The 12,500-nt window shown below is 36.5% G+C and overlaps 1 protein-coding gene across 7 annotated transcripts in view; it reads right to left on the minus strand.

Moving 5' to 3' along the window:
- Nucleotides 1–12,500, minus strand: part of LOC138049795 (activin receptor type-1-like) — a 15,548-nt gene that overhangs the window by 1,136 nt on the left and 1,912 nt on the right. Inside the window, exons 3-7 of one of the 7 annotated variants that reach the window (XM_068896222.1) lie at nt 11,482–11,500; nt 7,113–7,421; nt 5,605–6,528; nt 4,241–4,374; nt 1–2,373 (exon numbers count right to left, since the gene is read on the minus strand). The exon at nt 1–2,373 is cut by the window's left edge and continues 1,136 nt beyond it. In XM_068896222.1, coding sequence (XP_068752323.1) covers nt 2,152–2,373; nt 4,241–4,374; nt 5,605–6,528; nt 7,113–7,401 — 1,569 coding nt within the window. In that variant the 5' untranslated portion in view covers nt 7,402–7,421; nt 11,482–11,500 and the 3' untranslated portion in view covers nt 1–2,151. The other 6 variants (XM_068896223.1, XM_068896224.1, XM_068896221.1 and 3 more) reach the window with 6 other exon arrangements.

The raw sequence follows: 12,500 nt of genomic DNA on the forward strand, positions 1-12,500 counted from the left end.
CCCTTGACAATTTCTTAACATAGTTGCTTTTTAAGGTGGCTCTCTACAGTTTTCAGAAGAAAAAGATCAAGATTTTAAAACCTGTGAAATTAAAGCAACAGGATGTCTCTTCTTAAGTGTTAGTCACTGCAATTGATGTAAAATGTAATTTTACCAAACAAATAAATGCAAATCAGGGGAAAATGCTAAATATAGTGACTGAGCTCCCAGAGGGGGGACTAAGAACTAGACATTTGAAATGCCTTCCTCTCAAAACCTAGCCAAACGACCAGGGTCAAAATTTTGGGAATTAGTAAACAATATGAAGACGAAACTGTCAACATTTTTTAGAAAAGATCTATCAGACAGTTTTTCAATTTTCAGTAACATCGAAATAGATGAAAATCGAGGTTTTTGCCCTTTGCGAAAAACCTGTCTGAGAGATTTAAATATTTCAAGTTCTTCTATACAGGAGTATTTTTTCTTGCTAAGGAATCCTGAAATTTTAAGGTGGGGTCGTATGGCTAGTTTTTGAGAAAAGAGGCCTTTGAAATGTCCCCCTCCAGGAGCTTGGGCACTATAGTTAGCATTTCCCCCTGATTTGCATTTATTTGTTACCGTAGGTAAAATTACATTTTACATCAATTGCAGTGACTAACATTTCAGAAGAGACATCCTGTTGCTCTAATTTCACAGATTTCAAAATCTTGATCTTTTTCTTTGGAAAACTGTAGCAAGCCACCTTAAAGTGTATTTTCTTGCAGGATACCCTGGTAATTATTAATAAGGGGGTATCTCTTGGCCCTTTCCCTTCTGGGAATCGTTCATTCCTCCATGTTAAGCATAGCTGTATATGCGCAATACATGTACAGTATAAATTGGGTTTACGCCAGGGAGAACAACAAAAGTCCTTGACCCCAAATGGAATGACGAATAAATGAAGGAATTTGTGACAAGACAATAATTTATGGCTAAGCAAGGAAAACATGTAAATGCAGCTTTAAGAACACAGATTTGCAACCACTAAGAACTTTCAAGGTGATGCACTTAGTGTATCAGACTTCTAGAGAGAACTACCCATTCAAAGACTCATTTGGTCAAAGTGCTACAGACAGCATTACAAAAAGGATCATTAATAATTAAAGTAGGTTTTATGGTTATTTAAGGTTATTAAAGTACGTTTTCATCTTTTTTACCCCAATTTTTTTGCATGGTATGCCACATTTCACTGGACAATCCATGACCTGTATATCGTTCACAGTCATAACCAGTTCACCAAAACAAGTAAAACCTAATGGCTTATCGCTTATTGTGTCACGCTACGTTTTTTTTTTGAAACTTCACGTGGAATTTTCCTGAGCCCTCGTTCGACGTGATGGTCTTTGAATCATGTACACTAACATTAATTTTTTTTAACTGATGAAGACCCAAGCACCAGCCAAAACCATTATTTTACAAGGCTTACATGTATTGCTTTGTTTGCCCAACTAAACCTTGCACTTTCCAAACATGTTAACCCACACCATAGATCTCGCTCATATTCAGACCCGCACAGGAATCAAAAATGACATTTCAGCAGCTAACAACACTGTAACTACATTCTTAAAGGGGCTAGGTCACGCAATTTTGGCAATTTCAGCACTAATCAAATGGTCATAGAATTAACTAAAATATCAAAATAACTGTTCAAAACTATAAAAGAACTCTAACAAAACACAGGGAAGCCAAGAAGGGACATGGATGGACAAAAGTGGAGAGGATTGAAATGGATCGAATTTGGGTAAATTTGAAAAACGTCGGCCCACCTTTTTTCAAATTTATATCAGTCTATATCAAAACGTCATTTAAAAGCTGGAAAATCATTCTCAGTTGTTATGTGGCTGTGATTTTGCAAATGAAAGACTCTTGCTCTGCCAATTTGACGTTTAGAGCTCATAAATAACAAAATTAAACAAAATTACTTAAAATAGCGTGACCTAGCCCCTTTAAGAATCGCCATTGTGTTCTTCAGATTGAATTGGCTGCAGCGAATCTACAACCCCAAAATCAGGTTATTGTCAATCAAGCCAACAGCAGGAGCCATAAGGCTCTAGCAACAGATTAACTGATTTACCACTACCAACTGGAAGTGCACTGTATAGGATTCACTTCTAGGAATACATTTCAACAAGCTCAAACCTTCACAGAGCCATGATTTTCACTGGAAGTCTCTGGGATGTGAATGTTTACATCTGATATTATTGCATATTCTTGTGACAGAGTGGTATTGCTGGGAGCTGGTTTAACCATTTCCATCAGCTTCGACAAGTTCTTTTTCACTCTGAGTGATGACAGGCGTGCTGGGGCATTTTGCTTCCAGCAATCTCTCATCATTTTTACAACAGACTCGAGGACCTTGGAAGAAAATGAACAAAGGAAAAGCAGTGTGAAAATATGTTCATGTGGGCTAGAGACGAAAGTGAGAAATGATCTTCACATTTATCTGGACAATAATATTTTAAAGCAATTATAGTCTTATAGACACCTTAAATTGAGGTGGCTCTAATGGCATTCGAACCCATCGCCTCTGCAAAGCCACGTGAACTTTGTTGATTCATGTAATGTTACTAGCTCCGTTGGCACATAACTCATAATAATTTGTTATTATTAACATTGTTTTAACATTAATTTTTTGTACCACTTTGGTCTACAATTAAATGGTAGACCAACATGGTACAAAAGTGTGTGGATGACAATTTTTGAGCTGTACGTGCTACATGTCAACATTATGCTATATATATGGTAAGCCTACATATGAACCTCCCTAGAATGAACTTCAAAAACGTCCCTGAAAAATATCATTGAAGGTGAATAGAATAAACGTATTTATCATACTCATCTACTGAGAAGCAATGGGACTTCTGACATTGGCATTTCAAATGGCCAGAAGACACTCTTTTCACTGGAAAAGTCACTTTCTAGTGAATGAGTACTTATTTCTCCCCAATTGAAACAGAACTAACAAATACCGAGTAGATTCCATGTTGCTATGTGTCTTTTCAGTAATAAATCACAGATGATGTCAAAATGTGGAACAAAAAAGTGGTGCCCAAGGCAATAGTCATTAGCATCACTGATGCTCTTACCACATTTTGACATTATCTGTGATTACTGACCAGATGCATGGCAACATGGAATCTATTGTTTTACATATCATAAAGAATTAAAACTAATTTTCATGATGACTTCGGCTAATATCCCATCTGTCCTCCACCAGATCATATGTCAGAACCAATCAAAATGCCTGTATCACTGTACTTACAGTATTGTGAAAACGTAATGAGAACGTAATTCGCCGCAATGCGTGAATTTCGGGGCTTTTCGACGAAAAATGGCGAATTTTTGTCCACCGCGAAAGTTCGCAGAAAATTCGCCGAATTTTCGCAATGCCTATTGTTGTAGTTGACGCGAATTTTCGAGCGAAAATTCGCTTTGACCGACAATTCGTTCCGAAATTTTGAGCGAAAATTCGCTTTGACCGATAATTCGTTCCGAATTTTCGAGCGAAAATTTGTTGTTTTGGTATAGTTTCTGTGGGTATTACCAGCGAGCACAACACTAGAATGTACGGGATAGAACGCAACATCTCACCCTATTAAGTGCTTTTCTTTCAAACTTACCATGCAAATGTCCAGACAAAATAGACCTCATGTTTGTTTTACAGTCTCAAGGTTTCCAAGCTAAAAGTTACTTTCTTAAGGCGCCGTTACACTGTGAAATATTTCATGCAACTTGTCTTGCAATGTGTTGGCGACGTTGTGGCGGGACAAGTTGAAGGAAACATTTCACAGTGTAACATACCCTGTAATGGCCAAAATCGACAACAAGCGAAATTACGCTTTTGGTTTTTCGCGCTGGTCACTAAATGCGGCAAATTTTCTCCCTTTGTTTTTAGAGCGAATTTTTGCGCTGGTCTCGAAAATGCGGCAAATTTTCTCTCTTTGTTTTAGCGAATTTTCGCGCTGGGCTCGAAAATGCAGCGAATATTTCTCTCTTTGTTTTAGCGAAATTACACTAGAAACATCGCGAAACGACGCTCGAATTTTCGAGGGAAATTTCGTCGAAAGTTCGCAGGGACAAAGAACGAAATTCGCGCATTTCGCTCTCATTACTTTTTCACAATACTGTAATTCTTGTAAAAAAGATTATAAGTCAATAAAAAATTTTAACAAAATTATTAAATTAAAATATACAAGAAGAGAAAGATGGATTTAATACTCACACTATTCTCTGACCATCTATTGGGTACAAATGGTCTTTTCTGTTGAGAAACCACAATTTTTTTCATGTCCTCGGCTGTGGGTTCAGCTGGCACCATACCGTGATATGGCAATTCATATGCTTCAAGCATCTTGCCTTCAAAACCATATAAAACCACTGAGTCAACAGAAATGGTTAACAAAGATCAACATGTTTTACCAAAGTTATAAAAAACCTCTTGAGCATTACAGACCCCACAATAGTATTAAGCTCTGGGAAAATAAAGAGGCTGGAAAGAACACTGTAAGTAATGATTTTGCAAAAAAAAACTGCTCCAAATTGGCTAATTAAATTTTCCTAAGTAGCCTCGGATTGAACTTGAAAATGTTGACGCGGATTTTGTTGGACCTGGGCTTTGTTCATAAAAATAATGCATAATTACATGCAAGGCTGGCAGGAGGGAAAACCACAAAGATACACTTGCTGCCACAGAAACTGGAAATTATGGACAACTAGGCCACAGAGGTAAAGTAGATTTTTTCCCATCGTTGAGAATTGAATTTTGTACATTGATTCATCCATGTCATCGCTCCATCAGTGTGATAGGGCTCAAGTGACACACCAATGCACAAAGTTATTCCAAGGATACAGCATCCTTACTTCAATGAACACATTGCAATGATATGTACAATACCATGCATTGTGCTACAACATAGTCAACAAACTAATTTTGTGAAATCCGGTCTTTAATGTTCAATTTAAAGTGCCTCTGTGATTAAAAAAACCACTTCCTTTTTTCCTTCAGATTTTGAAAGTGTGTTTGCTTAACACCCGACTGGCAAAATTTTGAGCTTTGATTTTTATCCAAAGGCCGTTTACTTTGAGTGTAAGTTTTGGATTTCACGGTCCGCCATTACTCACGTTCAAAACTGACTGATTGGACCTCAGTTGGTTGGATCCGGGGAAAAGTGACGTCAGAGGCTCACTAGCTTAAAATTTCAGCGTGTGAATGCAGCTTATTATATATGCAAAGCGTGAGTTTAAAAGTCTGAAAGCCCAAAACCCCCGTGCTGCATATTAATTCTGCGGTGTACACACGTATTGCATTCTTAAACTAGTGAGCCTTTGACGTCATTTTCTTCTCGATCCAGCTCTCTCAAGAACATAATGTTAGTATATAATGGCAGACCATTAAATAGCAAAAAATTACAGTTAAAATAAAGAGGTGTCTTTTTGAAATCAAGGCTTAAAACATGGGTCACTTTAGTTAGTGTTTTGTTAATATAGTTTTGAAATCCAAAGAAAAATTGTTTCCCCCTTGCTTCAGTGTTGAGTGCAAAATTCAAAATTAAGAAAAGACGTACACAGGATTTAAGTTAAGAATACCTTCTATTAAAGTTCTTTTCACAATCTCCCATATGACAAGACCAAAGGAATACATGTCAGCTCTCTTGTAAGACTCAAATGACTTGAACACAGTATCATCCAATATTTCAGGAGCCATATAACGTGGGGTGCCTAAATTCTGCTTCTTCAAACTGATTTCGTCTTTCCATTTATCAACGACAGCTAATCCCAGGCCCCCTATCGCACAAGTGAGATTTGCCTTCACCAATATGTTTTTTGACTTGATATCACAATGAGCTATGGAAAATGTTTCATCTTTTCGATAAATCTCTCCATGCAAATGGCTTAAACCTCGGGCCGCAGAGAGGGCTAACGAGCACATTTCCTGTATATTGACAGTTCTGTGATTAAGCAAATCAAACAACGACCCATTTTCATGATACTCCATCACAATGCAGCTGTAAGTGATTTGATTCCAGGAAAATGCACTGTGAGAGTGTTGAAGTCTGAGAATATTCTGCTGATTTCCCACAACACTGTTGACGCTTACTTCATTATTAAACACCTCAACCTTGCTGGGGTGAAACAACTTCACTGCCACATCATCTCCATGCCAAAGGCCTCTCCAAACCTTTGCAAACTTCCCTTCACCAATCACTTTAATCAAGTCTAAATCCTGCGCTGATGTGCGCTGAGCAAGTGGGTGAAATTCTGAATCACTCTGGCAGGACCAGCACTCTAGCACGGCACCTAATCCTTGTTTATTACCCGTACCCGAGTACTGTGTGTAGCCAAGGTTTGGATACTTGTCTTTTCTGAGCTGCTTTTTCTGTAGATGTTTGTAAATTAGGCACATGATAACAATGAGCAGCACCAGCACAGCTACTGGTGAAAAGATGCTTAGCAGGATGAAATCTAAATTCTGGTCACCTTCATTTGATTGGATTCTGCTTGAAGAATTTGCTGTTGAGAGGGAAATGTTTCTGTTGTAAATGCACACAATCAGACCATATTTTCACAAGTAAACAGAGGTTAAGGGTTCAAGAAAGTAAACATTCCTTTTTTTACATAAAACACTGACATACACATACCTGTCCATAGCAAGAATTAGGACACCAATATTTGGACACCATATTTGGGCATGTCATGCCCAAATATGGACAAAAATAAGACTTAAGCCGTACGCACTGGAAAATGCGTCAGCTAAGTTACATCCAAATAAGGAAATTTTAAACTCAAAAAACTCCAGCTCTGAAACAGAGTTAAACACTTCAAGGCCATGAACTTCTGACTATAGACAATGATACACTGATGTCATTTTTTTTTCAAAGGTATCGAATTATATGAAATAATCGCCAGGCTTGCCCAATACCGAGACGTTAGTCCTGAGTTAACTTTGTGAAAACAATAGGTGAGGTGACAGGGACAGTGATGTCTAACTTAAGTCATTTCCTAGAGGGTAACTACACAGAAATTCAAACCAAGGAAATATAGGCACAGTGGTTTATGATTTATTTTAATGCTGTAACCATTGAAAACACACTTACTTGGTGGTTCTGTTGGAAATGGAGGAGTTATGTTCCAGTTGCACCAACTTTTGTCACAACAGTAAATGGGGTTCATTGCATTTTGGCAAATTATCCTTAAACGCAGTGGGGTATCTATACATCCCCTTTTGACAGTAAAGCGGCCATTGTCATCTGGCTCTAGTGCAGAGAAACAGCCCAGTTTTGCTCTGCAGCTTCTTCCAGACTGTCCACAGTCATTGCAGTGACAGTTCATTCGTATTAAAGGTGATGTAGGTGTTTCTGTTGAATTACCATGCAGTGAGGGCATTTTTGTTACATTGGTTTGCCCTGTGAATTGAAATGTAAGTGAATAAAAACAAAACATTGCTTTAAATCATTGCTTAAGATCTTCATATCATTAGTACTTACATAGCCTTCCAGGGTACAATATATACATCAGGTTCATTCCATAACATGTGATTTTCAAAAGTTCAACTAATTGTTTTTTGTTTTTTTTGGCATGTTATGCATCTTAACGAGATAAACAGTATTAACTTCCGGTTTCCCACCACCATTCAGAGTGTTAATTGTCGACTATTTACTCAAATAAGCACCATGGCGCTTAATTTTATTTAGTTAATTTTTCATGTTTCCGGTGCGGCACTTATTTGAGTGAGGTGCTTATTTGAGGGCAGCACATATTTAAAAGGCTCATACCACAGAGACAAAATATTTCGATTGTACAATTAAATTTACTTCATGAGTATTTTTTCATGGCTTACCGACTTGAAGCTTAAACCCTAGTTTTGGCTTTCATAACAGCCTCGTCCATACTTTTCCGCAGATTTTCAAGAACTGAAGGACGCGAAGATTTGGCAGAGGGAACTGAATGAAAGAGCATCGAGATATACTCACTTTGAACTTAAAAACATCACTATTGATGAGAATATTCCCATTGCTGGCTTAGAACTGCATTGCAGCGATTAAAGTGTATTTTTATCATCTTATGGAAATACTCGAATAAGCACTGCACCAGATGGCACTGCGGCACTTATTAACTTTTCTGCTTCATTTGCGGTGCTTATTCAAGTAAATATGGTATTTCAGATGCTTGACAAGTTGGCTATACCAAAAGATATCTGATGAGTCCTTATAATGTCGGTGACATGTATGTATAGTATAGTGAAAGAATAGGGAGAGCAAAAACTACAACCAGTTTCAGGATAATCATCATTTTATATTGGCTTTTTATAAAATCACAGTACTTTTACAGTAAATGTGTATTTAAACATTAATCTTGGTCCATGTCATACTACTTGTGTGATGTTTAAAGATGTCCTTTATGAATGCAAGCTCAAGAACAAAGATGCACAACAGATGGCTAAGTACAGCCAGACGCTCATGACCCTGAAGCATTAGTTTATCTCTGATCAGAGCTGGGGTTTTTAAGTTTAAAAATTTCCTTACTTAGATGTACACATAGCTCGTGCATTTTCCTGCTCATGCAGCTTTGATCTTATTTTTGTCCATATTTGGGCATAAAATTGGTGTCCAAAAAATCCCCAGCTTTGCCCCAAGGAAAATAGAGTTGCAAGTTATGCGCTGCAAGGTCATTTTGTGCTTCTGGTACAGCTGATTGCTGACTACAAAAACGAGTCAGAAGATGATCATACAAAATGTACAAAATGTCTGGGTCTGTTGCCAAAAACAACAGAAGGATACTAGGCACTCAGGTGTAACTTTATTCTACACAATGTGTGTGAATCGGATTAAATGTGATTTTTCAGAGCTTATGAGCTTATACAGTGCATGATCCAAAATAGCTGAGAATTAGCCATAGCATGTCTTGACCTGTAGCTTCTAGATGTACTTGGGTATTTTAATAATTTACACCTTAGGTTAGGTGTTATAAATGTCGTCACGTAATTGCTCAAACACTATAAGAGACTTAAAATAACACTGCTGCTTGTTTTTTAAACATTAGTAACATAAAAACTCTTACTATTGACAATATTGAAATTTAAACATTTGAAGAGTAATCTTGAAGGAATCTTATTTTGAGATGGAACGTCATTCTAACAAAAAGAAAAGGAAACAGTTGCAAAATGGCTCTTAAACTGACATTCAAGGATATCCGGATATACCAAAGTCATATTAACAAGAACCATGCATGTTGCTCTCCTTGGTTGTGTTATCACAAGTAACTGGCTCACCAAAGATTAGCTTGTTAATAGCAGTCTCTGAATAAAAATTCAAACACTACATGAAATGGCATAACAATATAGTGACACGCTACAAAAATAATAATATCATATACAAGAAGCTCACCATTCAGCAACATCTGAAACTTTCAAAATAACTGCAGTTTTAATACTCAAATATACAATACCACTAGGCTCCATATGTTGAATGACTGTCAGCTCCAAGCCAAACTTGAACGAAGTGATTGTGTACTTGACTCAATATTCTTACTGAGAGTAAGAATAGGTTATCGTGTATAATTAACATGTATGTAGGCATTCTGATATTGAATGTCTTGCAGTGTATTTGCCGAGATGCTTACAAGCGCGATGGTTACTGTCACTGTTTGTACAGGTGTATGACAAACAAAATAAATTAAAACAACAATAATTAATATAATTTTCTGAAAATAAAATTAATAATGCTCTTGCCAGGAGTGATAACTATATTGACTCGTCTCATGGTGTAAATTAGAATTCCAATCAAGGCTACATACATGTGGTTGACTGACTTTCTACAGTGATGGTGATTGTTTTCAGAGGCACACAGTGGGCGTTTAACAATCTTTAATTGTTTTAACAATATAAATTGTATCAATTGAGTCTTCTTTCGTGCAGCAAGCTTTGAGGTAAAAGCACAAAAGCCAGGTGCCCAAGAATTCCTCTACTTAATTCAATTAGGACGATTATGATTGGATTCCACTTTTCCAGTTGAGGAATGAAAAGATCATGTCCACGTCTATCTTGCACAGATTTGCATCATTCAAAGCACTTGAAACTGAATCTAAGAAAATAAGCTATTGAATGACCCCCTGTCTTGCACAACCACTCAACTACAACCTTGAAAGATCGAAGCTAACCCTAGCGTAACATTGAAGTGAAAAAAATCCACTCTTTGTATAAGTTGCAAATTACCTCTTCAGTAGTACCTCAAAATGTCCAAAGCAAAAGATGCCATGATCTGATTGTACAAGCAGCTTGCTTTGAGTTACCTTTCTATTTCATATAATTTATTGAATCTTCTTTCCTGCAGCCAGCTTTGAGATGAAAGCAGAAATAGCCACGTACCCAAGAATAATCCCTTGACTACATACTTCAATAATTAATACAATAATGAAGACTGTTCAACTGGCCAATGCCCTTGAACCTTTTCTTTGTGGTCCACCTAAATCCACAATTTATTTAAACCGGTTATCATAAGGAGCTTTCAAGGAGATAAGCACAAAATTAAATAAAAGGTATAAATTAATTAAACAAACTGAGTTTGATGATAAATTAAAACAAAACAAAGTGAAAGAGTAAATATCATTAACTATAAATGAAAATACCTAACCTCCTGCTGTGTGTTATACAAATATTATTTGAGGCTAGTAATTTAACACAACTTTTTAAAATGACTCATGTGCCAGATTTGTACAATAGACTGGATAAACCAACCCTTAGGTAAGACAAAGGGGAATACAACAGCAGTACAAGCAACTGTATATAATTCTATACATACTATTAGTTACTTAAAGCACAAAATAAATCTTATACAGTAATAAACAAAATGGTTTGATAATGACATGTCACAGGATTCTGGTCAAAGGTGAGGTAAGGAACTTTATTTATAATAAGTGTTTAGTCTTCTTAAGCGCTGGAGCACAAATTGGGGACACTATAAACTGAAATCAACATTAACTCAAATCAAATAATAAGTTGGTTTATTGAGGAGAGGAGAAAACTGGAATACCCGGAAAAAAAACCTCTCAGAGCAGAGTAGAGAACCAATAACCTCATTACCCATATATGACACCGACTCTGGGAATTTGACCCGGGCAACATTGTGAGAAATGAGACTGCTCTCAGTCCACTACAACAGCCATGCACTCTGCATCACTTTCTATTAATGAGAATGGAAGTGGTGTCAACTAAAAATAGGTTAAAAGAATTCGCTCTACCAAGAGATGGAATCTTTTAAGTACCTGGTAAAAATGCTTTTCAACGAATGTAACACTATATAATTTTTAACTAACAAAAGCTGTCAGAGAACCCGAACGCCCTTTGCATCTTGCAGACAGAATGTATTGTTCTCCAACTCCACTTCCAATTAGAATTCAAAGCTAAAAAAGCAGCTCTCCAATTATCACAATAAAAATCAAGATTGCCAAGAAAAGAAAATTACTTACTGGTCAGCCAGGGGTAAAACTGGAAATAAAAAACAAAAGGTACTAAAAAACCAAATATGAACAATTTGCTTAACTCTTGACAAAGGAGAAACCCTATTTACGTGTTTATATGCAGCAATACAATGAAAAACAACAACTTGGAAACACTCTCTTGCATAAATTATACAACCTCTGGATCATCAAGGGAAAGAAGGATCGGCAGAATTTACATTGATTTGATAATCAAATAAAAGATTATAAAAACTCTAAACATTTTTTTCAAAAATTATGAACAGAAATATAGATCATGTCTAGATTGGTCCTCCATGCATTATTGATATAATATCAATAAAGTGTAATCTACAAACCAACCAATTGAAGGCATTCAATTCATCAAGAACAGCATGCAAGAGCCTTACACTAAATTGGTCTTTATCCAAACAACTACTTCTGACACGCAATGTAAAATTTGAGACTTCACTGTTACGAGTGGTATGACTGATGGGTACTTTTCAGCAACGTGAAAAACAAAATTATAATATACATGTAATGCCATTGACTGAGGCCCTGAGAAAGCACGAAAAGTCAAGACTGCAAGACAAATGAACTGTCGAGAAATGATAACATCTGAAGATCAAACTGCAAAATTTGTGGTTCCTTTAACTTACTACTATATTTCAGCCACCTCAAACCCCTCAAAAAACAGGCTCTCTATTCATGTTAAAAGCACTTCACAGTGTTGGTTACATGATGTGAAATTGACAACAATTATAATTTATGGTCACGAACTGTTGATGAACAAAGATTGTACACGTGTAAATATATTATCTGAAATCGACCTTTAGAATCTTAAGAAAATTTGAAATTTTATAAAACAATGCACATGACATGGTCGACAAAATCTGTCTGGCTATTTTTGGAAAACTGTAAAGATGTTATGAAAAGATAGTTGGTCTTTAAAAAGCATTTACTGTTTGCACTAACTTCCAGCAAAACTTCAAGAATGGCAAAGTAACGAATGGTGCTTTTTAAGTCCACAC

This window comes from Montipora capricornis, chromosome 5 (genome assembly GCF_036669925.1).
Source record: "Montipora capricornis isolate CH-2021 chromosome 5, ASM3666992v2, whole genome shotgun sequence".
Classification (NCBI taxonomy): Eukaryota; Metazoa; Cnidaria; class Anthozoa; order Scleractinia; family Acroporidae; genus Montipora; species Montipora capricornis.